The following is a 26,526-nucleotide window of genomic DNA, read 5'->3' as shown; positions in this document are numbered from 1 at the left end:
GGCTTGTGCAATTCTTTGACTTCTTATTTTGGTTTTGTATAGCGGCCATTTTGAAATTGTGCCTTCCTGACGCCGATCTTGGTGTCAAAAAAGAATCGCCAAAATACAAGGGACACCCAATTGTAAACTTTTACCTAAAATCACTACTCATCATGACACCAAATTTTTTTAAATGAATTTAGATCAGCAAAATATTCAAGACTATGCAAATTGTAAACAAAAACCAATGCACGTATAAAGAATTCTTTATTTGATTGCAGTCTTAATGTGACATGTCAGAACACTTCATATTTCACATTTTATTTATTCATTAAAAATTATTATGCATTCAAGTTTGTTTTCATTTTAAACTTAGTTTTGAAAAGGCATACTAAATTATTTTCAATATAATATCTGTTGTAATGTCCATAGATGGATTTATATTAGAATATAAAATTTTATTTGTTAGAAAATAATACAAATTTTCATAAATTCAACTGCTAAAGAAAAATACACAACAGTACATTTATAACAAATTTTATTACAGCATCTTTACACATATCATTATAACTGAAATCCAACACAATTTATTCTGTGTTGACACAAAAGAAATACAATGCAAGAATATAAAACTCGATCATTATAAGAAATGAACATTCGTAATATGAATCATTTATAATCTTCATAATAAATGGTTTTCTCTCCTTTTAATGCAATATTCAGGTATAGAATCCAGTACAGTTCTATTATGGGGAAGCCATTGGCAAATTTTTTGCTAAACTCGCCAAGAGACTGGTTCATATGAAGTCGCCAATGTTTACTTCTAAAGTTATTATAATGTTAACTTTTTTAAGAAAATGTAAAAGAATGTCTTTTCAAAATTGGCAATGAGAATGCAAATTCCAAAGACGTAATGGTCACTTGTATTTCAATCAACAAGCCTTCAAAACAAGTTTCCCATATTCTATTATAAAATCTCTGGTTTCAATGATAATTGTAAGAGAATACATGTCAATATAGAATAATGACAATACACCAATGGCATTTTAGGAAAAAAAAAAAAGTTTGCTTATTATCAATAATTAAATTTACAGTTATATGAAATAAAATAAACATACCCATTATATGCATCACAAGGTAATTTGTTTAAGAAATATTTTTCCATTCTTATGATACTCAGTTTCATAATATCCACAATTATCTGGGACATTTTTTACTTCTTCAGCACATAAAGCTCTTGCAATAATCAAAGATCTTTCCATCTATTTTATAATACTGACGATTTGTTACACAAGACACCACACTGATAAGCACAAATGTATATTACCAAATGAAGAGTTTTTGTTGAAAATAAGGAGGATGAATTATTCCAATACTTATATTTGGAATTAAATCATGCACACAATCAAGTTCTAAATATTCCTTTGTTAATCATTTTCTTTATCATTCAGGACTGATCGATATTCTTGAACAGAGTGGTGTGACAATGGATATTGCACATATTTTTTAGTCCACAAAGCACCAATTCTTAACTTCAATAAACTAAGATATATCCTATGCATTTTTACACCTGAGAGCCATTTCATGATAAAAACACTCCTTTCTTTGTTATGAATACCTGAAACAAACAAAGAAAAAACAGAACAAATTTATTTTTTAGTCTTTAAAATCATATATCATATAACTATTATACAGGTGAAATGTTATAAAGACCTTAGTATTTCAATAAAAATTCTTTGTAAAGACTTATAAATTAATATCATAATATATTTATAGAGCTTGGGTCAAAATTATTATTATGAAATATAATTATTGCTGTATGTCTCTTTTTCTTTTTAATAAACAAGGTGTTAGCCGAGGTTTCCAAGCCTTGTTACCAAAGTGTACATGGTAGAGCCTTATCATGTCAGGAAAAGTGCAATGACAGAAAAGGATGCCGGACGTCCCTTGCAGTCACACTTCATCATTCTTTATTTAATTATTTCAATAACTTTTCAAACTTTTAGTCTGTTTGCTTATTTTTCATGTTCCAAAACGAAAAGTCCCTAGGCCATTTCCAAGTCGTTTTCCAGTAGAAGCAGTCCGGCTAATTCTATCTTTGGATTTCTTAACAGTGAGATTTTTTATGGGATGGGGTAGTTAGCCCCACACCCAACCCCCAACCTGGAGGACCAGTTCCCTGATATAATCCCCAGGAGCAGGGTGCCCGGCCCCAGAAGCTGGGTACCCATTTTAGTCGCCTTTTACGACATGTATGAGCTACATTGGGACTATTCTTTCACACCCGGTCACCACACGGGTATATTAGTAGATTGATTTGTGCTTATTCACTGTGAATAATGTGAAGAGCAAATATTACTTGAGCTGAACATGTAGTACTATCCAGAAAGAGTCCATACAATTATTGCATAAATAGAAATATTAGAGTTAGATTGTGCAGAAAGAAGACATTATGGAATTTGTCTTCTTTCTATACTACTACACTATGCCATGTAATATGTTTTTTCTACACTACTACTCTATGCCATGTAATTGCAGGATACAAAATCTTAAATAATGACGAACATTTTAAGAAACACAATTGAAATACAAAATAGAAACTTTGGGAACTTGAGAAGTAACTGAGTATAAACAAAATTTTAAATAATATAAAATCTTCAGTAATACGGAAAACTTGGTTAAATAACTAAATAAGCAAAGAATAATATCTACAAGTCCAGAATAAATTATGATATTTAGCATTTAAATGTATAATAAATATGCTTCTTAAATCTCAGCTGCTCAGCAACGATGACACGTAGGTATTTAGCAAAGGCGCTTGTAAATACAATATAGAAATTTCAGGACCTTGAGAAGTAACTTAGTATAAAACAAATTAAAAATTATATAAAATCTTGAGTAATATTAAAAACTTTGTTAAATAAGCAAAGAATAATATATACAAGTCCAAAATAAATTTTGTATAAAGCAATTTAAATGTATAACAAACATGCTTCTTAAATCTCAGCTGCTCACCAAAGATGACACGTAGATATTTAGCAAAGATGCAGTTTGAGAGAATTTTAAAAATTACTTTTAAAGACAGCATAAATGTTACTTTGCAAGTGTCTGATGTTTCTTTTTTTTTCTTTATTGGACTTAATATTGTCATTTTTCCTATTGCAAAGATTCTTGAGCATGATATTTGTTGATATCCAAATTATCAGTTTGCTTATACTTTCACTTGTATGACCATTATCACAAATAATATCATCAAAGAGCATTTCTTTTAATTCTAAAATTTTAAAAGTCAAATTTGTAACAATTTTCCTCTGATTTTGTTCCAACAAAAAATCTTCATATTCTTCACTACACAGCTTATTTACAATTAAATAATTATACAAAGTCAGAACTGGCAGATGGCTACTAATGCCCTTCACATCACTCTCCGTAATATTTAATGATGGGTAATATACTGTATTATCTAATTCTATAATATCATGAAGATTATCATCATATTCAAATGATGTTAAAGGGACAGTAGTATTTTTAATAATTAATTCTAACTTAATACTTGATTGTATTCTTAATTTTTTTCGCATTCTAATAACTGTCTCATTGAAATATGATACTGAGAACCAGAAAGTTGTCTGTATTTACCAAACCGGGCTTCAAGAGCATCAGTCTGAATTTTTCCTGGAAGTATATATTTCATTCCAAGTTCTTCAACACAATATCTAGTCAACTCCAGTATACCATAAGTAGTTTGTTTGAGAGCTGCATGAGTTTCTTTTGTAAGCATGCCTGTTGAACATTTCATTGATTCCCATGCATCTAACCAGTTAGGAAACTGATTGAGGAAAATAACTTTTGGATCAGAATCATCTGCTGTTAATGGCTTCATAAATTCACTCTTTTGATGTATACCTTTAAACATAGTTTTAACATTCATAATATCCCACCATTTGCATATTATGGACATAAACTCAGATGTATCTGAATAGTGTGGTATTTCATGCAAAGGACCCAAATGAATCAGACCTTCAATAGTAAATTTATTGAAAATCTTAAGAACCAGTTTAATGTTTTGTTTCTCTAAATTAGAAGGTGAAAGACTTGTTAGAGTTAAACCATTAGAATTTCAATTTCATGTAGCTTTCTCAAAGACATAAACGAAGCAGTTTTGAAGTGCTTCTTTGAAAGATCTTCAATATTTGGAAAAAACATACATGTACCAGGATTTTTCTTTTTCAGCCAATTGTTCCTTATATTTTTAAATAAATGAACTGCATCTATTATGTAGAAAAGAGGCCTATTCCCATTCATTGGATGTTTGTGTAAACAAATGAATTACGTGGTGGATTTGAAAACAAACTCATGGCTTTTCTATTTATTGCATTGTTGTCTGTAATAACACAAATAACAATAATTCCCATATTTTCAAGACCTCTAATCACTTTTTTAATTACATAATGTAATGTTTCAAAATTTATTGTGTTAACAGGCATAATATGTATTACCTCTTTGAATGAAGATTCCAAACTGGATATCATAAAAGCAAATGCACTGGTTGCCGGACTGGAAGAATCAAATGCAGCCCCAATGACAGAGCCTCCTTTGTAATCAAAATATGGCTGAACATAAATTTCATCTACCAAAAGAATCACTTTTCTTTCTCGATCCTCAAGGAAAGTTACACGATTTTTTATATATTTTAAAAAATTTTCATCAATAGTTTCATTACATGGTGACAATACTAAATTGCTGCAAATTTTTTTTTAAAGTCGAAGGATGAGGCATAATAATACTGCCACTATCCCTTAAAAATTTATATGCATGTGGTGATATAGTATTTAACAAGCACGCTAATACTAGTACATCAGGATTGTATCTAAAATTATTTTTAGGGCAAAGTAAAAGATTCATCTGGTCTTGCAAAAATTTAATAATCCTCTTATTTTTGTCGTTAGAGATAGTTTGCAGTAATTCATTAATTATATCAATTGTTATGGTTAATTTTGAATTTAACTCTTTGGTTTGAAGATTAGCAAATTTATCTAAAACAGTCCTAATTTCATTAAAATTTGGGAATGTGTAAAATTTGGGAAATGGAATTAAAATGTGGGAATGTGTAAGGAGATAATTGCATAATAGATTTTTCTTTAATAAATACAGACATTTCTTGATTGTCATTCACAACTACAGAATAATCAATTGATGGCCCAGGACTAAAAACAATATGAATAAAGCAAACAGTTGAGGTATCTGGAACTGTGTATACATGCCAAAATGCTGATATTCCATAGCGATCAATACATGACAAAATTTAAATTAATATATAAAAGGGAGTAAATAGTTATGTATAAAATATAAATTAATTATTTTTAAATATAAAAGGGAGTAAATAGTTATAGTGTATAGCTAATGGCATGTAAAATTTTAAGAATAAGCTGTGTTAGCTTATATTATGACATCAAATTTATACAGGTCCATAAAAAAAATGTTTTATTCTGAAACAGATCAGGTAATATAATTATGCAAAGCCCGTTTATTCTACGATGGGTTGACACAACATTATTCAAAACGAAATTATACATAGCACAGCAGCCTTGTCTCTACCAGAAATAACACATGTATACTAGAACATACGCCTAAAAACGTTGATATAATTAGAAAAATATAAATTTACAGAAGCAAAGTAATGTATTCTTACCTCTGTAAAATACATCCAACCTTAAAACCATAAAAAAATCAAAGTATTCTGGTTCAGCGTTCGCACAACGTAAGAAGCTTCAGCAATCAGCAAAGAGCCACCGCATGCGTTCCGAAGTTTATTATGACCAGAAGTCGTGACGTCACAGGAATTTTCGAACCGCGCGCTTAGGCTTGAAGTAGAGTCGGTGTTGGGTTAGCTCACTTGGAGTAAACAAACGAAAAGCCAGCGACTCGTTCGGCTGTGACGTCACTGAAGTTCGCTGTAGCATCTCCTAATAGTAGTTTCTATTTCCTTTGAAATATTTTCTATTTTTCATCGGAAAAGTAAAAATTCTAATATTTGGAGTTGAAACCTAACTACCTAAAATATTGTTTACTGTATAGAATAAGTTTTAATTACGAAAAGTTCCCTCAGTAATTTATTGTTTCACCAAAAATCTTCCAAACTTCCTTACAGAATTTTGCTATTCAAGATTCAGCTGTTTATACAGTTACTCATTTTAGCTTCAACAGACTGAAAAACCTACATTTCACAAGAACTGGAAAATATGTAGTGTAGTCAGAGCTTAAATTGTGCCGGCTCCGGTACTTTTCAGTTCATGGGATAAATGATAATTCTAGGCGGAGCGCATCGGAGCCCTACATAAGAAGGCTCCGGCACTTCTTTTATGTAATTAACGGAACTACAAATTCAGTGGAAATTTAATCTCAAAAATTTTATTTTTAGCAGCAATAAAATTATATTAAAAACCGCTTATTAAATGTTAATTTACCTCTTTACATTTTATTGAATTATTTTAATAAATAATAATCAATTATTAATTAATGGTTAGATAATAATTAATAAATATTAATTGCTAATATTAAATAAATAATTATTTACTAATTTAATAATAATTAACTATTTAATTTTTAAATGATAAATGATTTTAATAGTCATTTTATTTATTTGTTTACTCTTGTTTCTCTTTACTAACGGTTTTCCATAGGGTTCCGGCACTTCTAATTTTAGAAATTAAGCCCTGAGTGTAGCGATATAGAAGAAATTCAAATTAAGAATATTTATTCTATAAAGCTGTACAAACTTGTCTCTAATGTTTGGAATCTAATTTGGCTGAAATTTAAATTAATTTTTTGCTAAAGCCTACTTTCGATTCAATTGTTTCTGCAGTACTTGTTTCATTTAGAAATCTTAGTTTACTTGTGGCTTTTTTTTTTTTTTTCCAGATGAACTCGCATGAGCTTTTCCTGTAATATATGATTAATTTCAATAGACTAAAAAAGAAATTGCATAAAATTATAAGTCGATAGATTCTAAAACTTGTTTGTAATTTCTTGATGTACAGCAGCAACAAGAAACATAAACAAATGAACTATTCAAGCTATAACTGAAAGGAAGTGTAATACTTAATCAGCAGACTCTTTAAAATCAGCAGCTGCATTATGTAATTCTATATAAAAATTGAGACTTAATTTTAATTTAAATCTTAATTCTTTGAATATTACTTTTTAGCAAAAAAAAATAAATAAATAAAAAATAAAAAATAAAAATAAATAAATAAATAAATAAATAAATAAATAAAAAATAAATAAAATAAATAAATAAATAAATAAAATAAAATTAAAAAAATAAAAAATTCCAAAAGTATTCAGATAGAAGATGTTAACTTTTTATATAAAAAATGAGTAAAAGATATTAAAAGAATAGTTGCATATCCTCTATTATGTTTTGTTATTAATATTGTATATTTAGAATTTAACTTTTAGGTTTCTATATTTATTTCACTTATGTATTATATCTAATTTATAAAAATAATAACGAAACGAAACATGTAGTCATTTTCTGGATTGTCATCCTCATTTTTTATTTCAGAGAAGTGAATCCTAGATATTAATAGGTGGTGTGGTGTGTGTGATTATGGCAAAGCCTTGAGGGCTATGCGCCTGAAGGGAGGGATGCCTTCGTGGAGGACTTTCTAAGGGAAACTGGCTCGTATACTCGTTACACATGGGGAAAACCACGAAAACGCCCATGCAGCCAGCGAGTTCGCGGGATTCGAACCTCGGACCGAACTACCAGTGTTTAGCGACTTTACCGCTCGGCCGCTGGTGGGCAGATATTAATAGGACTGAATGCTGTATGTGTTTGTCTTGGTATCAAAAAAGAAATATGTTTACATAATAACTTAAATATTACATTTCATTTAGCATATTCAGTTCGACCATTCTATGAATAAAAAAAAATAGAGTTATCAGTTTAGTTGTGGAAAAATATTATTCATACACAGATAAATGCACTCATAAAAACATTATGCAGTTTATCTTAACGTCATTTGACTGTCATCGTACTTTCTGTGAACACATGGAAAAAGGGTGGATGTTTATTTAATATGATGACCTGTGTACAATATCCCCACAGACATAATGATTACATTCGTAGATACTAGCAAAATATAATTCTGCAGGTAAATTTATATAATTAAATGCAAAAGTCAAAATTGGTACTAAATTTTAAACACTACATTCAACAAAATCTTAGTAAATATGGATCTTAATTTTATAAATGAAATTTTGTATGAAATATATCATGGTGCACTGTATAGTAATGGAATGCAAATTTTAAAACTATAATAAATAAAATATTTGATTAAGTTATATTATTCATTCATAATACAAATCATAACATATTATAAGTACAGATAGAAAATGAAATTTTATATTTTACAAGAATTTTAGCATATTTGTTTTCTAAACGTTTCTATATTCTTAAATCATACATTTCCTAAATTTTGATTGCATTTAAATGCATGCTGTGTATTACTCTGTTTTCAAATAATATGAAAGAAAAAAGCCTTAATAATTAGAAAAATAATATTGCTGAAGGAACTGCTTTACTATCTTTGCAAAATTACTGTAACTAAATTATCCAGAACTGAGAGCCTTAAGTATAATAATACAACTTAATTTGCTCGCCAAATGTATTGTGGACTTCTAATATGTTACTTTCTGTACTCTGCGGTGTTGCTAGTCCTTCTTATTGCTCACATGTACCCCGTGTATTAATGATATTGTATTTCTGGCATGTACCATATTAACAGTACAATAGGCTCAAATTCTAAGTAATTGACAAGGCCCATCAGCTGAACACTGGTGGTTTGACTTCAATTCCTAAAGAAAAGGCTGGTTGCATGGCCATTTTTCCATGTGTAAAACGAGTTAATTAATGCAGTGAGCTACATACACATAATTTAAAACTATTTAAACATATTTATATGCATCTGTCACAATTCACAACAATATTCAAAACCGTTGGCATTTAAATACACCTAATAAAATGCATAGAAGTTTCTATATATATTAATGAAAAAATTAATTTAAGTAATCCGAAAATTCAAAATAACTTGCATCAAATCAAAAAACACTCTAAGTTTCTATACCTATGAAATAATACATTTTGCTGATTATTTTTTATTTTGCCTGCATTATTGGTGCATAATGCAGTCGCGCAGTGCGTACCAACCATTATACTACATAAATTTAATTATATTTGAGAGAAAAAAAAACGAATGAGTTTGTACAGTCGCGCACAAGCTTACATTCAGCTTAAATCAATGCAAAAATCTATGTTAAGGCTACTATAAGTAGCTCTAATCTATGTTGATCTGAGGTGAGAAAACTTCAGTGACGTCACAGCCAATAGACAGCGAGAACGCATTTTCGTTTGTTTACCCCAAGTTAAGGCTACTATAAAGTAGCTCTACCCCAAGTGCGTTAAGCATGTTCCTAAAACGGGAGTTTGAACAATTATGTACAGCCAAACGCCAAATGTTTACGGAAAAGTGTACTTTGCTGTGATTGGTTGGAGGGTTATCTTTTTCACGCCAAACTGGACCTGGCGCCAAATACGTAAATCTAGTAAAAATAGAAATCGTATTCCGCCATTTTCGTCGGTGAGTGTTTTTTCTGCACGTGCTAATTCTTAATTTGATTTTGTTATTTGTATTATTTTTATTATGTCTTTGTCTAAGCAAACAGGAAAAGTGAAAATACTTATAATCGGAGATTCGATGATAAAATATTTAAAAGAATATTTATTGCTGAATTTACTGGATTATGAAGTTCATTTTCATTGTTTTCCGGGTGCTACGATTGAAAGGTTGACACGCAAGATAACCTTGATAGACAATCAATTTGAGTTAGTTTTGGTTCACGTTGGTACCAATAACTCTTGTGACACTTTGGATGATATTCATCATAAATATGATTGTCTGTATAATGTTATTGAGCGTTTAAACCCGAAGATCATTCTCTTTTCAGGTGTCCTCCCGTGTGAACGAAATTTATTCGAGAATGGTTTCAACCCGTACAGTTTAAAGAAGCTGAACAGAAAATTAGCTCGGATAAACACTAATCTTTTCGAAGCATTCAAAGGCCGAGAAGCTTTTTCCTTTTGCAGATCTGGTGAGTACTATTGGAGTACTTGTCTGTCAAGAGACGGATTGCATCTGAACCGTAAGGGTAATGCACAGCTTGGGAGAATTTTTGTGAAGGACATAAAGAGCGTTTTGAGTGTGAAATCCCTTCCAAAGGTAAGTGCTACATCTTTTTCCTCTGTATCTGCTATTGAGTTTCCAGCTTTATCCACTGTTTCAGGAAAACATCCTTCTGTACCTATCACGATTTTGGATAATTATCCTCGTGCTTCTGTCATTTCAGATACTTCAAGTACTCACTCTAAACCTCTTTATTCAAGTGTTTTGAAACGGGTTTCTTCTGTTTGCAGCACTTTGGATAGTCATCCTGATACTTTAGGCTTATCAGATTCTAGTGTTTCAGTTTTGTGTGCTCCTTCAAGTGTTCCTTCGAAACCACTTTATTCAAGTGTTTTGAAACTTTCGCATGTCTGTACTACATTGGATAGTCGCCCTAATGCTTTAGCATTACCAGGTGTTTTGACTGATTTGGATAACCATCCCAGTATTTCAGTATTGTTGGATTCTCCTGATGTTCTTTCTAAACCTCATTATTCAGATGTTTTAAAATATGGTTCTACCAACACGTCTTTGGATAATCATCCCAGTGGTTTCTTGTTATCGGATTTTCCAGTTCTTGAGCCTATAGCCGACAGTGTTTCGAGTATTCTTGACATCACTGCACCAGTTTCTCAGAATTCCAGTACTCCATCTGTTTCTCATTTTTCTGCTGATCCAAGTGTATCTGTTTCTCAGCTTTCTGGTTCTTTGTATCCTGTTACAGTTGCTTCTGAGCTTGCAATTAATTCCATTTCATCTGCTTTATCAGATTTTCCATTTTTTGAAAGTGCTGTTAACATTGGTCCAAATAATGTTGATGCCATTGCATCTGTTCCTCAGTTTTCTGTTGCTTCTGTGCTCAATTCTGAATCTTCTGCTTTTCAGGTTCTCACCTATTCTAGTTCTCCTGTTTCAGACTCGGCTTCTTTCATCTCATCAGATCTTACAGTTGTTGATCTTCGATCTCTCAGCTGTTTTTCAACCATTTCATCGATTTCACTTTTTGAAGATGATAATGAATGTTCAAACTTTAAGTTTGGGGGTGCTAAGAGTCCAAATAAATCTGAAAATAACAATAAAATTGAACTCGTGAGTAATTATGATAAAGAAAATTGTGCTTCTAATGGAAAATCTAAGATTTGCCCTAAATGTAAGAAACCTTTTTCTTCTAAACAGTCCTTATCTAATCATAAACGTAACTGTAAAGGTATTATAGAAATGAAATATCCCAGAGTGTGTGAAGTTTGCATGAAGTCGTACTCCACTAGACAATCATTTTCCAATCATAAAAAATGTTGCAAAGCACCATCAGCTGAATGTATTCCAAAGGCATATGTTTGTGACCGGTGTGAGAGAGATTGTAAAAGCCGCAGTAACCTTTTTCATCATAAAAAGATCTGTAGTATTAAAAATCCTACATCTAATAATTCTAAGCCATGTGTTATTCCTGATTGTAAGGAAATATTTTGTTCTGATAATGAATGTAATAAACATTTGGCTGAATATCATGATTATGAGATGGCTATGCAAGAACTTACATTTTCATCAATAGGAGAATTTCAATTCTGGTTAGAATCGCATAGTAAGCAGACATTCAGATCTTATAAAAAGTCTGCTGGAAGTAGATGTAGGAATGATAAAACTTTTCATTATTACTGTTGTCAATTTAACGTAATGCATAAAAAGAAAGTTCCTGTTTCCAGTAGAAAAAATCTAAAAGATACTTTACCTTCCAACTTTAAGTGTCCGTCAAAAATTTTAGTTTGTGAAGAATCGCACCTTGTCACAGCCATATTTTATTCGAATCATAATCATGAATTGTCTTTTGAAAATAGCAAGTTCCACCAACTTAGTCAGAGTTGCCGTAACAAAATTAAAGCTTATGCACAGTTAGGTGTATCCACGGATCAAATTCAAGAATTTATCAGAGATGGAAGTGGACTGCGGGATAATAGGGAGGGCATATATGATAAAGATGTATTTGTAACACGAAGAGTGATAAACACTTACAAAAAGCAGTTAGTATGTTCCTTTCCTGGTGATGATTCACTTTCAGTTGCCACAATAGTTGAAAAACTCAGGCAAGAATCATATGATCCAGTACTTATTTATAAACCACAAGGAAAGCCAACATTGTACGGTCCAAAAGGGCTTGATGAACTTTCTTCTACAAATGAGTCTTTTGCATTAGGATTGCAGACTAAACAGCAGAAAGATATGATGATTAAAGGTTGCTCCAGGATTTTATGTATTGATTCTACTCACAAAACAAATCAATATGATTTTTATTTATTAAATTTAATCGTTCCTGATGAGTTTGGTAGTGGTTATCCTGTAGCGCATTTCATTACAAATCAGTTAGACCAGGATACAATGTATAATTTATTCCTTAGTATCAAATGTGTAATACCGGAACTTTATGTCAATCGTCTTATGACAGATGATGATAAGACTACCCATCCTGCATTTGATGAAGTATTTGGTCTTGGTATTACACATTTGTTATGTAAATGGCATGTGCATCGTGCTTGGCAACGTAATTTGTGCCGAATGGTTTCTAATCAAAATCTTAAAGATGAAATCTATTTTAATATGGTAGTATTACTTGAAGAAACCAATTCTGCTTGATTCATAGTGATGATGGATAATTTCCTTCAGAAGTTTCGAACTATTGCACCATCTTTTATACAATATTTTGAAGAACATTACTATAGCCGTGCTATTCTTTGGTCAATGGCCCATAGAAACTTCCCTCATGCGTTCACAGATACCAATATGTATTGTGAATCGTTTCATAATAAATTAAAAACTACATATTTTAGACGAAAATTTAACAGGCGTTTAGATAAATTAATTGAAGTACTTTTAAAAATTGAAGAGGATACATACATGGCTCACAGCTATAAAATTAAAACTAATTACAAGCAGAGTACTTGTCCACCTACATATAATAAGCGACATGATTCGGGAATAAAAATTTTAGATAGTGATGTAACAGGGGCTGGTTTTTTGTTGTGGATTGTAAAATCACAGACTTCACTAATATTCAGTATACAGTTAAATGCTTATATGAGTTATGTCCTCAAACTGATCACTGTTACTCTAAATGTATTAGCTTATCTTGCCTTAATTTGTGTAGTCATTTATATAATTGTAATTGTCCAGATTTCAGTCCATTACGTAAACACATTCATAAAGTACATTCAGTCAGACAAAGAGATCCATCCTTCTTCGTAACAGATACTTATAAAAGCGAAAGCTGTTCATCAGCCATACAAACAGGTACAAAGTCTGTTATTTTGAATGTAGTAGCATGTAACTTAGAACATAAAATTGATAATTGTAAGACTTTAATATCTGAATTACAGGTTATGCTGTCTAATCCAACAGTTAAAAAAATATTGTTGCCTACTATAACAAAAAATTTGAAAGAAATTGTTTCTAATTGTAAAGGTGTAATAGAGTCGAACTATCTGAAAGAATTTCCTGACAAAATGCCATTTGTCAGTGTTCCCCCAAATTTAAAATTAGCCCGTCAGACTTTGTTTCGTACAACTGCTTCAAAAAGTGCAAAGCGTAAAATTTCAACTTACCTGAATATTCAGAATAAAAAAACCGTTAAAGAAGATTTATTAGGCATTAATTTAGCGTGCACAATTAATAAAAGTACGTTTACTCCCAAGCTTATTGATGAGGATATTTCAAAATGCATTTTATATGTTGGAGAAACACCGCTAACATTTTTGGATGTAAAATCTCTGGATCCATACATTCCATGTGAGGAAATTCAAACATTAAAATCTGCATCTTTAAATTTTCAGCCTGGTTGGCTCAGTGACAATGTTATTGATGCTTTCCTTTTTATTAGTCTTTGTGGTTCTTCTTCAGTAGCAGCCAAGTGTTATCATACACCTTTCTTTCAATCAGGTAGTAAAGATCAAACTGTATGGCAAAAAGAGGATTTAGCTTCTGTTGATTTCTTTTTTATTCCAGTTCTTGTAAAAAATAATCATTGGGTTTTACTGGTAGCAAGAATTAAAGATAAAATGTTTCAATTTTATGATCCGCTTGGTTTTAACTCAGTTCAAAATTCAGTATCTTCATTAATTCAGCTGTGGCAAAAAGTCATAAATAGTATTTTAAACATTAGTGATAGTTGGTGTGTTTCATTTCCAAGTCACACTGTTCAAAATGATGGTATGAGTTGTGGTGTATTTATATGCTATTTTGTGCATCAACTTAGCCGACATTTGGATATTGATCAGCCTTTTAATACATATGATTTCAGAAAGTTTATTTATACTAGTTTAGGTGGGAAGATAAATGAAGGAAAGTAAGTTCAGGAAATAATTTTGCATGTTTTAATGATAAGAAACAGAAGACCAAGATTTTTGAGTTTTTATTCCTACACCAAAGTACATTAGTCAGGTTATATGGTTTCATATTACACAATTTTAATCTGTTTCATTTTTTAACACCTTCATTATGTTGAAATAACAGTGGCTTTCTGAAGCTTGCCAAAATCTTCTGCAGGTCATGATTTAAAATGTTTAATGATTTTTTTTAGTACAATTTAATATTCATGTAATAAAGTTTGTTTTAAGAAAATTTATTTTTGCTTTATTTGTATAAAAATACTGTGTCTGTATAAAAAAAACCATGAATCTGTTTAACCATAGTTCTATTGTTTGTAACCTTTGTTTATAAAATTTAAATTTTTTGTAATTTTTTGCCAAGCCATTGGAAATGATAAAAAAAATTTAAAGATTGAAAACTCAAGTAAATGGATGTGTCTGAGATAATGAGAGCTAAAGTTTTAACTAGTCTGGTTTTGAATGATATATTTAGTATATTTGTTTTTTAAAAATTTTAATTCTCTTGTAGTATTAAATTTATGTAAGTGATGTATTTTATCCTGTTTTTCATATTCAAAATAATTAATATGTCTTAAACTTATCTTTTTATTAGTATTTTATATCATATAAGTAAACACTTTTTAAAAAATTTAAACAGCTTAATTTTTTTTTTCTGAAACTTTCATTGTAATCCATCTCATGAAGTTAGTTTATTATAGGCCTTTAACAAACATTTTTACTTTGGCTAGCTACAAACTTTACTTTTAAAACCTAAATTATAGTAATTATGTAGAACTGAATGTAAAAATGCAAGTTTTGGGATACCATTATGGTAACGAGCTGACACGGTACCTCCTGGGTGGCATGGAAACCTGTGTATTTTTATGCTATGCTATTTCTAAATATTAAATTTTGTAAGATCTATCTACTTTTCTACATACACTGACTTAGATCCTACGATGAACCTGGCAAATTGTCACAGGTGTGAAATAAATACCAGCACGGTAGAGGGGTGCAAAATAACCCTTTATTCACCTTCTAAAACTGGGCCGAAATTCTCATAATATAGCCTTCAGATCGGCGTGATCCGAAACAGTTTTGCCTCCTCTTTGAAATTTCCTAATGAGAAAAGTTGTTAGTCCCCCCCCCCCCCAATGGATACAGTAAAATTTACATGTTTGTCGGACGCTGTCCCATAGTAGATGAGTTGCTAGATTTGTGATTTTTTCAATATTTATTTTGCTTTCATTTAAATGAAGTTCTAAATAAATATGCAGTACTGGATGCATATCTAGTGCACTATTTATTTAGAACAAAATGTATGCAATGTTTATATTTCACTCACTATTTCTGATCAATCTCGTAAATAATTTGTGAATTTTTTAACTTTGTTTTCACTCTTCATTTATATTCGCGTATTTTCGTATTAGAAATAAGAAAACAAGAGAAAAATTTAACAAAACATAATAAATACAAACTAGCTTTGTAAGTCTGCAGGCTGGAATGTGATTTTTAATAACATATTTTCGTTAACAAAATAATGGTAATGACTAATTTAATGAAATAATAATAATAATATTTATTACCATTAGACGATTAGAATGAGATTCAATACAATTAGATTTTGAGATGAACTTACAGCAATAATAAAGCTTCATATAACAACTTTAAATCTGCTTTTTTTCGATAATTTTGTTATTATAAATCACAGAATTCTAATCAGTGTGATACTAAACGGATGAGGCCAAAAGGCTTACTCGAGTGACCGCGAAATTACGAAACATGTGCTAGGCTAGCGAAACACGCTCTGAATAAACTGATATAATCACACATTTAAATAGCACTTCACTTAATTTTAAATTTATGTCCTGGAGAGAATGTGAAGGGAAATTTGAGAAGTTGAGAACAGGAAAACTTAAAATAAATATGTTATGCAAATTAAGAAAAACCATACAATTTGATACATTCAAAATTTTATATATTGAAATTTAATAATTAAATTGCTGTGATGAATCTTGTTTCGATTTCATATTTAGGCCTTGATGTCTGTCAGTGTTGGGACTGTTTCTAATGTTAATAATTTTAAAGTCTCCTAAAACTAGTTTAAATTTTTCTTTATATATTGGGATGCACTGATACGCACCGGAGGAAAAGTTTCCCAAATTATTTTCTTATTTGTAATGTAGTATAGTTAGACAGCTGCTGATAATTTATTGAAATATTGGGGAAAACAGCCTTAATTCATCTGCAAAATCTGATACATTTTGGTGCTATGTTTTTGTTTTTTGTCTTTTATGACCAGGGTTTAGTTTCTAAAATGCCGAAGCCCTATGCAAGACCATCAGGAAAGAGGAACAAAAGTAAATAAATAAATAAAATGGCTATGAGAAACTTTAATAATTTAAAAACCTAAGTAGTTATAATAATAATATAAAATAGCCTGGATAAGCTGGACCCAACCAGAATTTTTGGTTATAAACTTCGATAGAAAAACTATAAATAGTTTTGTGGAAATAATCCACGCCTCTCACCTGCACATCCATGTCCATATTATTTGTCTATATCAAATTTGCGGCTCCGGGTGGTAAGAGTGGGATGACAACTATAATGAGTCTTACATCAGGAAGCAGGCAGATGAATTAGACTACAGACAGTACCTTACCAAATATGTAACACGACACAAACATTATAAATAAATAATGGAGTGTGGACTGCCAGAAAAACAAAACGATAGATTACTGTACTGATTTGCAAGATAGCAGATAGTAGTGAATAAGGTAAATTATTAGTAGTAGTACTAGCAGAGCTACCCGTTCTGAGAATGGATTTTATAGTATTCATCTTTAAAAGTTTTTTTTAAGTATATATATTTCATAAAAGTATTGCTTCTTTCAATCTGGTTACAATAACTCCTTGTAAACTACATTTGTAATATGTTCTTTTGAATCTACGGGCAATGCGATTTTTAAATTGTATCTATTTCTTACTCTACTTAATGTGACAAAAGGTTCAGCTAAGTGTATACCTACACTTTTTTGAATGATTGTCCTTGTGCTTTATGTGTAGTCATAGCAAATGCTGGTATAATTATTATTATTATTTTTTTTTAAGAATACTGTTTATTTTTATATATATTTTTACAATAAAAATTAAAATTTTGTTTCATTTGTTATCGCTCCTCCTTGGATCTGCCAGTGCCAAAGGGCCCCCTAGATCCTCTGCGCACAGCGCCGGAAATGAGCTTAAACCAGCACTGAAATGTACAGAGATGAATTAAAATTTAATAAGCAATTTTTAATATAATTTTATTGCTAAAAATAAAATTTTCGAGACCATATTTCTACTGAAATTATTGTTCAGTTACATAGAAGTGCCGGAGCGTTCTTATTTAGGACTCCGGTGCGCTCCGTCTAGAATTATGATTCATCTCAAAAAACCAAGCTTATACAATTTTAGGTCTGTTTATGACTATACACTGTTGGTTAGTTGGTGGATATTTTGGCACATGACTATAATGGGCCAAAAGCATGATAATCTATTCTCTCCTTTAGAAATGGTATGAAATTATAAAAATCAGCTAACACATGTTGAAAATGCATTATGTAATGAGAAAAATGCAAAACAACATAAAAGCAACAAAATAATGAAACGCCTCATAGTAAAACCGTGATGTGAAGGGATGCATAAAACTCACAAGATCAAATAAAATATAAAGCCAAGTAAAATCTCTAATTATTAAAGTACATTAAAACGCTTTACAACCACTTCAGATTAAGGAATAAAACCCAGTCTCCCTTAAAAACTTAAATGGATTAATATCTGTTTATTGTTTTCATTAAAGTTAGGGAGAAAACATGAAACTAGTACCTTTAGTGCGGGCAGTAATCACTTCCCAAATCTATGATTTTCTGCCAAAGTTTTGGTAGTTTTTCGGCATAGAAACTTGTTGGCCAAGAATCCAAAAAACATCACCCTCATTTCAGACGTCCTGTACCGAATGGAAGATAGCACCAGCAAGATGTAACTGCAGATGTGAAAAAAGGTAGAAATCCGAAGCAGCAATGTCAGGGCTATATGGGGTGTGTGACAAAAGATTCCATTCGAGTCCTTACAGAGTCCAGTCAGTGAAAGCAAACACATGTGGTCTTGTATTATCTTGATGGAACATTACCTCTTTGCTCCGGAACTCAATTCAACGTTTGCCCTTAATAGCAGCGTCAACACAGACTAGCATCTCGCTCTTTATCTTTTTCCAGATACATATTGCAGATAATACCCCGGCAATCCCATCAGATACAAAGCATTATCTTTTTGTTAGCCAAATTGCCCTTTGCGATGCTGCCGATGGGCTCGTCGGGTGCAGACCAACCCCTCTTTTTGGCCTGTGTTGTTGAAGTCCACTTTTCATGACAAGTGATGATCCGGTACAGAATTTTATCCTTGCGTTGATATTCGAGCAGATTAGTGCAGGCCCAAACACGTCCGTCCTTATCTGCTTGAATCATCTCATGTGGCACCCAGCGATTCAACTTTAACGTCAAGTGTATGAGATGCATACTGCGATCAATGGACATGGCACTAACTCATTAACAAGCTCTCAATTGGTTGCATACTGCACTTCTTCCACATACTCTCGCAGGCGGACCTCATCAACATCAGTAGGCCGACTCGAATGCTCTGCCTCTTGAATGTCGTAATGCTTGTTTTTGAAATTTCGATACCAAACCTTCACCAGCACCAGATTTAGATTTGACGAGAGCCTAAGCTATTTGAAATATGGGGCCCTTTATGAGGGATATCAGTCAATTTTTTTTATATGGGATATGCTACAATATTTCGGAGGGCCCTAAGCTATGTTCACCTTATACATAAATCCGGCACTGACCTTAACAATGTCAAACATTAGTAGTACCTAAAGCTATACGAGGTTCGAATCCCGCGAATGGGCTGGCTGCATGGGTGTTTTCGTGGTTTTCCCCATGTGTAACATGTTTACGAGACAGTTTCCCTTAGAAAGTCCTCCACGAAGGCATTCCTCCCCTTAGGCAGATAGCCCTCGAGGCTTTGCCATAGTCACACACACACCTAAAGCTATACACACGATTTGGTGACATTCTGTAGCTGACTTTTTGTAATAAAACTGGAAGTAAATGATAGTTTAAATCTCGTAGCGTGATAGTTCCATTTCAGACATCTTGTACATAATAATAATGATATTTTTTTTTACAAATTTCACAATATAGTGTTCCAAAGCAAGTCTCTTCCTTTCAAACGCCAAAAATTGTTTGACAAAATATGATTCAACACGTCAACGCGAACTATTTGCTCAAACGATATTTGCGGTGGCAGGAAATTTTCGTGAGACCCGCTTGGTTTTCCAATTAAAAGTCGAGAGAAGTACCTAAAAAAGTGAAATAGTATTTCCTGAAGTCTATCAAAACGTGAGCATTTCTAACAAAATCTGTCATACAGAACATTAACTCCGATTCGGGCAACATTACCTGGCTGCTTCTAGAGCGCCTTAACATGATACATAGGCCTTCCTCAGTTGACTGCGCTGGCGGGGCGCCAACCCACCGAACAGCCCGCAGGGACTTCTCATGTTCATCGCCATAATCCATCACACTGAGGGCTACGCGGGGAGCCGTCCCCCCCCCTCGGCACAGCACTCAAAATCTACATGAGAGCGCCCCCACAGCAAAGGCAACGGATACGACAGTACCAGTACGGTCCCTGCCAAGCCCACGCCTACCATAGGATGGACCTGTGGTTCTAGTCCTGTGAAGTCTGATTATTTACCCAACAAATCGAAGCTGGCAGGACACAAGTCCAGCCAGTGGTCTGGGAGAACCCCGGGTCTCCTCCCATAAATGGTCGGTTCCGGAAATTCCCACCAGTCGATCCCCTGGGATTGGTTGCTTAGCGTCATTAGCCTATACGAGCAAAGGCTTGGACCAAAGCACAGCATAGTTTCCAGCGGGACCACGAGGAGGCTGACGCTAAGCTGTGGGAGACGCAAGCAGGCAAGCCTAAAGCCATTCCCACAGTCCCCGCCAATCGATCAAACGCCAGGTCTCCTGCCTTCCGCCACTGCCTACGACAATCTCAAGCGCACGGTTCACACCGCCTACAGTGGTTTCCAGCCGGTTTTGGACATTTGTCCTCGGGAGGCCAATCGCCACCCGCCAGTCATATAGGACAGATTAATATTACAACTGGAATATACTGGTTCACTATCCGCTTTTAAGAGATAATTGTGCGTAATTTGGAAGTGATCGTTTGTCAGACAGGTTCAAATGACTTCCTCCTACTCTGATTCCCAATATTTAATTCTAGGCATTATGCTTCTAATTTTATTATTCACTTGCAGGTCCTTGCCATAGACTCAGGATTTTACCCTTGATAATCACTTTAATATTTCTCAAAGTAACAAGCTGATTTAAACAGTCCCACGGCAGATTTTGCTGTGATATCTGCCAGTTCGTTACCCGTTATCTGTATGTGTCCAAGAACCCAGCAGTAAAGGATCTCATACTCACGGCTTATTAAGTTTTCAGGTAGTCAATAACACTTCTGTCACCATCGGTTTCTGGGTCTAGAGAAACTTTGAAAAGCTTTTTGTGCACTTAACAAATCGGTGTAAGTTGTACAGACATTAGGTTATTTCGAAGCAAGAGACAAGAAAAATGAGCAATGCTCTAGCCGGGACTCAAACCAAGGAATGATAGAAAGGCCGGAGAAATAACTTTATAAACTTTTTTTGGCTTAGATGAATATTTAACAGCGTCATACACCGAATTATTTAAGTTCGTAATACCGATACGTAAGTATCAAAGTAAATATACGAAGTAACTTGAATGTATTTTAATACCGATACATTCAAGTTACTTCAGCTTTAAATAGTCAGCAAGCACATTGCAGCCTTCTTTTCTCTACGTGACGTCGAAACGCAAATGATGCTTCCACATGACCTGCTGTTTTGTTGCCATTAATGTATATTGGAATGTAATTGCAGTGTTCGTTCCTTGTTCATAGAAAAGCTATTTGTAAGCTAACTCGTTCGTGTTTCTGTTATCATAATCGTAAAAGTTTCTATGAGCCGAATTTCTGGACCATCTCACGGTAGGATATCACGTCATTCTGCTCGGGGTACGGTTATTCACATCAAGCACTGAATATTTTTCTATCAAAGGCTCAGCTCTTGCAGGGAATGTAGGAATGCAGAGAGGCCGTGCTGCAAATAATAAGCTATAGCAGTCATCAAGAGTACTCAGACAAGGATGTTTAGGTTGCGACATTATACGAAACTGGTGATGAAGGGTCAATTGTTCACGTTTTAATTTAAACGATGATTCTAAGCAATAAATATACTGTTTTTATACAGGAGATATTCTAAAGGCTCTAGGGCAAATCCGCAGAGCTCAATCATGAATCGAATCAAGTTTCAATAATACAGAAGTCTCTACCGAATCATTAACTTCTGAGCCAGTCTAGACATCCCTGGTGGCTCTTGAGGCATCAACCACTAGGAGTTTTGACCTCTAGTTGGCGTTGTGCTCTGAGGCCTTTGGCTAGAAATAGAAGGATAAACGCTTTTGTGCGACTTAGATTAGTATCTAGATTAAGACACTGTATTCTAGCGATGAGGATTGAAAATTATATGCAAAGTATATAAATGCGCTAACACTAGAATAATAAAATGTGTTGAGAGTAATAATATGGGTTGAAGTAAGGTACAAACAAAGACCTAATCACGTTTTATCGGGAGTCCAGTCTAGAGCGGATGAATGGCCTATATATGCGGACAATGATCCCATCCTCTGCACCCCAAAAGGTGTTCGCCAGGACCTTTGAGAAGGTAAAAGTTCTGAAACGTTTCTTCCTCAGGTACATCATTCGTGGAAGGAAAGTAAGTTTCCGATTGAACAATCACTCCTAGGAATTTCCCTTCGGGCGTAGTTGGAATTAATGACCCTTCAAGTTAAATCTCAGGATGCAGATTTCCCTTTCTGCAAAAGTGCTTGTGACAGCCTTCCGTTTTGAAGACGCAAATCCATTTTTCTTTGACTATATCTGGATCTTATTAATAGTGATCCGTAATTGCCTCTCCACATATCTCATATCTGCCCCTTGGTAACTTGAAGATTGTCAATGTACAATTATCCTGAAACAGTAAGAGGAAGTTCCTTTAAGATACGGTTTATTTTTAGCGTGATTAAGATAACACTCAAAACACACCTATGAGCAAACCTCGTCTTGTTCAAAGTTATACAAAAAAAAAAAAAAAAAAAAAAAAACAGAGCCAATTCTAACTTGAAAACTTCTAGCCTTAAAAAAATTTTGAGTGAAAATTGGAATGTTTTCCACGTCACAGAGCATTTATTTAATTACGGATAAAAGTTAACAGACTAAATAGAGATATAACAGTTGTTTAGTGGCTCCTCGCGCTAGATAAACACAAGGAAATTTTTCATTTTTTTATACAGTCACTTCTTGCCCTCACGGAATCAGAACAAAATCGGAAGTCGATAGCCTCCACCTTCGCATAGTGTCTATCCTTGTCTGTCTCAGGTACGCAGGCGATGATCTGCCTATCAGGTTGTTGGCTGCAGAACTTAGCGTTCTTACACACACACACACACACACACATTAAAAACAGTGTCACTTTCTGAAGATTTCCTGATGGATTACTAATTATCAGAAACTGCAGTTTATTTTTTATTCTTGTCAGAATTTGCATTTGTCTTAACTTTTATAGAAATAGGACAATTTTCATTTTGTTCATTTGTTTGTGTATTAGAAGGCATATTTAGTGAAATAAAAGATTCAGCCCCGGCAGCAGCCCAGCCCACCACAGAGTCCAACATAGGGATGCAAATTCCTGCGACAGGGTGAACTGACTTTATACGCAATCTGAAGCCCCACAGTAAGCTTTCCAAAAAGCGGAAACACCCGAAACCACTGATACCAAGGACTAGTGACCAACCGACTGACACTACAGGGGACAGCTAAGAACCTCCTGTTTAATTATATAAGCTCCTGCTTGTTTCTTCTGGCCTGTAAGGCAATATACCGGTCATCTGCGGGTGTGGCTCCTCGTGGACGACCACTACTAAACCCCCGGATAGCTAGCTGTTCTTGTAGTTTGAAATTGTCTCCAAAGTCGTGAAACGATGCTGTGAGCAATTCCGAACTCTGCAGCCACACTTGTCACACTGCGGCCTTCCTCCAACTTCCCAATGATTCGACCTCGGGTAAAAGCATCCAGATGTCGTCTAACAGATTGATTATTCGCCATTTCTCGCTGAGGCAGCAACTCAGTGTGATTTTAACTGCTATACGGCATGCAATCTCTTTGCCAGAAATACTGATCTTACACCGACAACATGCTGTATAATACTCAGACACTTCCCCATTACGTCTACCTGCATATCTGCACATGTGCTACCATACATCACCTTACTTAATCTCCTGATTGGTCTTTCTGTCCGCTCTGCCTCTTCGTTCAGCTGATATGCTAATTTTTCAACTTCGTCCTTAATTTTTGCACACCAGTGTACACAAAGCATCCTATGACTCTAAGCCTGCAGAGTATCCTATGATGGTATTGACAGTTCAAGAACACTGGCTACTTATATAAAGGCAAGAACCCCAGATGGCCAGTCATTTCCAATGAAACAGTGCAAAAATTTAGTTTCACATATAAATTAGTACCTGAGCTATAGGAAACTTGCATTAGCCCCTTATTAAATTTATATCTAAGCTATAATAGATACAACTTATTCTTTTTGTTTAGACTCAGAAAATGCTGCTGCTGAATCTACACATGCATGTATGTGGTTAACATTCATACCTATTTTTTTAAAACTACTCGTATTTGAAGAAAGATTTAATTGCAGTTTGTTCACATACAGCTGGTGTGACATTAAGAAGGAAAAAAAGTAGCTGTAATCAAACTTTTAGATATTTTTCTTAATATTGTAATTTATTACTGTATACTGCTTAGCTTCTTATTTACAGTAGTATCACAAGATTCAGTAAGCAAAACCATTAAAGAAATCATTTTGAAATATTTCTTGATACATTATATGCATTTTATCACCAATCAATGAGATTAACCCTCCAAAATCAATGAGATTAACCTGAGACTGGTAATGGTAAACATATTGAAATATTTAAAAATTGATATTTTGTGATTTATTGGTAAAAGATATTACGTTTTTCTCATTCATATACAATTATTAGTATTTTCTGTTTTTGTAAAAAATATAACAGTTCATTAGAATTGCATAAGTTGTTTATATAGAATAAAATGCAAACTCTTTGTCAAGTTTTTCATAGCTCATCACTGCATGTAATCCACAAACAGGATAGGTCTACAAATTACATTAGTAGCAAATATGTGTTCTATAACCAAACATAGGGAAGATTTTGCAATGTTGATTACAACTAAAACCATATTATTTACAGATGCTGCAATATAAATTTTGCAATCGTATGCATGGAAGACAATTCTTCCACTATCTAGTGGTGAAGCATTTGTTGGATAGGTACGTTTGTGTACTGGACATGGAAAATTGTCATGCTGTTACTGAATAGAAATTATATTTACTTGAACATTTTATATGCCATTTCACTGATAAAGGTACATGGGTCCTTTTTTTCTACAGAAACACTGTAAAAGGTATGTCAGATTTTAATACGTTATAGTTGTTATTTCTCTAAATGAAATATGATTCAGAAAAATACACATTTCCTCTCTGAAAACTGTTGTATTACCTAATAATAAATTTCTATCTTCTTTTTTGGATTGATCAATATCAGAAGATGACTCAATGTTGTTCAGATGACCATGAGATCATTGACCATACACTCCGTAATCTTTTGCTTTTGGAATGTGCTTTAGACTATATTTATATGCTCCTATTGCTAATAATATCAAAACTCCAAGACTGCATTATAGCTCCTTTGATGACCATCAGCAGGGAAATTTTACTATGTTTGTGAATAGAATTGTGATACCCGGTCGATATGTGTCCTGTACCAACAGGAACACACAATGACCTTTATGGTATTATGTCAAATTTGATGAACTTTTATTTCATTTCATGTAGTAATCATTTTTTATCTGTAATATGTTACAGAATAAAACATTTTAAAACTTACAAATCATGTAATATCTGTATATTTATTAATTTCATTGTACTATAGCTTACTGTATGACTCCCTCTTGAATTTTTGTAGTAATTTAATTGATTTGATTAAAAAAACTGCACCAAATCACAAGGCAAAAATAAAATCCAAATATTGTAATCTGTTTTAGCAGAGTGAATGTACCAAGAAAACAGATAATTCACCCATTTAAATTTTTCATTCAACTCATTTAAGAAATGAAATACGCTCTTAAGTTTGTGTACGATAATTTTAATATTCAATCCTCATACCTTACCTGATTTCACAAAGTAGTTTCAATCTGAAGTATACATGACTAATCATAATTTATCAACAATTCATATAAAAGAAAATAAAAATAGCAAATTATGTATCATATTAAATACATTTAGTGCAACTTTTTGAGTGAATTTGACATCTCGTGTAATTACTCATCCGTTTCCAATTCATCAGATCTGTTTTACTTTTCGTTTCGGAACCAGACAGCAAATTTCATTTTGTGAAACCACCAAGTCATTTATCTGAACATGATCAACCATTGACTACTTTTTGAAAATAAATAAATAAATAAACTGAAAGCTTTCAAATTTTATATTATGCCCTGAGGTTTTTTTTTTTTTTTTTATTTTTTTTTTTAACATTTTGTGTTATCTTTATTTATTAAATATCATGTTCTTCACACTTAAATCATAAAATTCAATTCAACAGCAATATCACAAATATTTAAAAGAGCATGTCTTTCGAATTCCCAGTACACAGTCTCGCACATTGGAGATAAAAATGTTCCCTCCTCC

At 32.9% G+C, this 26,526-nt stretch overlaps 1 protein-coding gene and 1 long non-coding RNA gene across 5 annotated transcripts in view; one reads left to right on the top strand and one right to left on the bottom strand.

The window, feature by feature from the left end:
* Nucleotides 1-500: 500 nt before the first annotated feature.
* The window catches only part of LOC118181980 (uncharacterized), a 42,728-nt gene continuing 16,702 nt past the window's right edge, over nucleotides 501-26,526 (bottom strand). The window contains exons 1-2 of one of the 3 annotated variants that reach the window (XR_015042758.1): nucleotides 9,111-9,289; nucleotides 501-1,597 (exon numbers count right to left, since the gene is read on the bottom strand). This is a non-coding gene — a long non-coding RNA (uncharacterized LOC118181980). Of the gene's footprint in view, nucleotides 1,598-5,671; nucleotides 5,878-9,110; nucleotides 9,290-26,526 lie in introns of those variants that run through there. The other 2 variants (XR_015042757.1, XR_015042764.1) reach the window with 2 other exon arrangements.
* LOC146999360 (uncharacterized) lies at nucleotides 9,403-25,729 on the top strand. Of its 2 annotated transcripts, XR_015042756.1 has the most exons (3): nucleotides 9,405-10,262; nucleotides 25,031-25,244; nucleotides 25,385-25,729. XR_015042756.1 is itself a non-coding variant. In XM_085822515.1 (2 exons), exons 1-2 carry the CDS (start codon nucleotides 9,687-9,689, stop codon nucleotides 25,157-25,159), a joined length of 705 nt encoding a protein of 234 aa, XP_085678641.1. In that variant the 5' UTR covers nucleotides 9,403-9,686; the 3' UTR covers nucleotides 25,160-25,729. The 2 variants fall into 2 exon arrangements, 1 of the variants encoding a protein (XP_085678641.1); XM_085822515.1 differs by having other exon boundaries at nucleotides 9,403-10,262; nucleotides 25,031-25,729.

Source organism: Stegodyphus dumicola, chromosome 1, assembly GCF_044657685.1.
Source record: "Stegodyphus dumicola isolate Sdum_Otavi_A_Nest chromosome 1, ASM4465768v1".
Lineage (NCBI taxonomy): Eukaryota > Metazoa > Arthropoda > Arachnida > Araneae > Eresidae > Stegodyphus > Stegodyphus dumicola.
This window is presented reverse-complemented; position numbering and strand designations above follow the sequence as displayed.

Bases quoted from the DNA above. Each gene is read 5' to 3' on its own strand.
- LOC146999360 (XM_085822515.1), top strand. From the start codon at position 9,687: ATGTCTTTGTCTAAGCAAACAGGAAAAGTGAAAATACTTATAATCGGA. The intron at 10,263-25,030 runs GTAAGTGCTACA...TATTATTTACAG, and splicing joins GTGTGAAATCCCTTCCAAAG to ATGCTGCAATATAAATTTTG.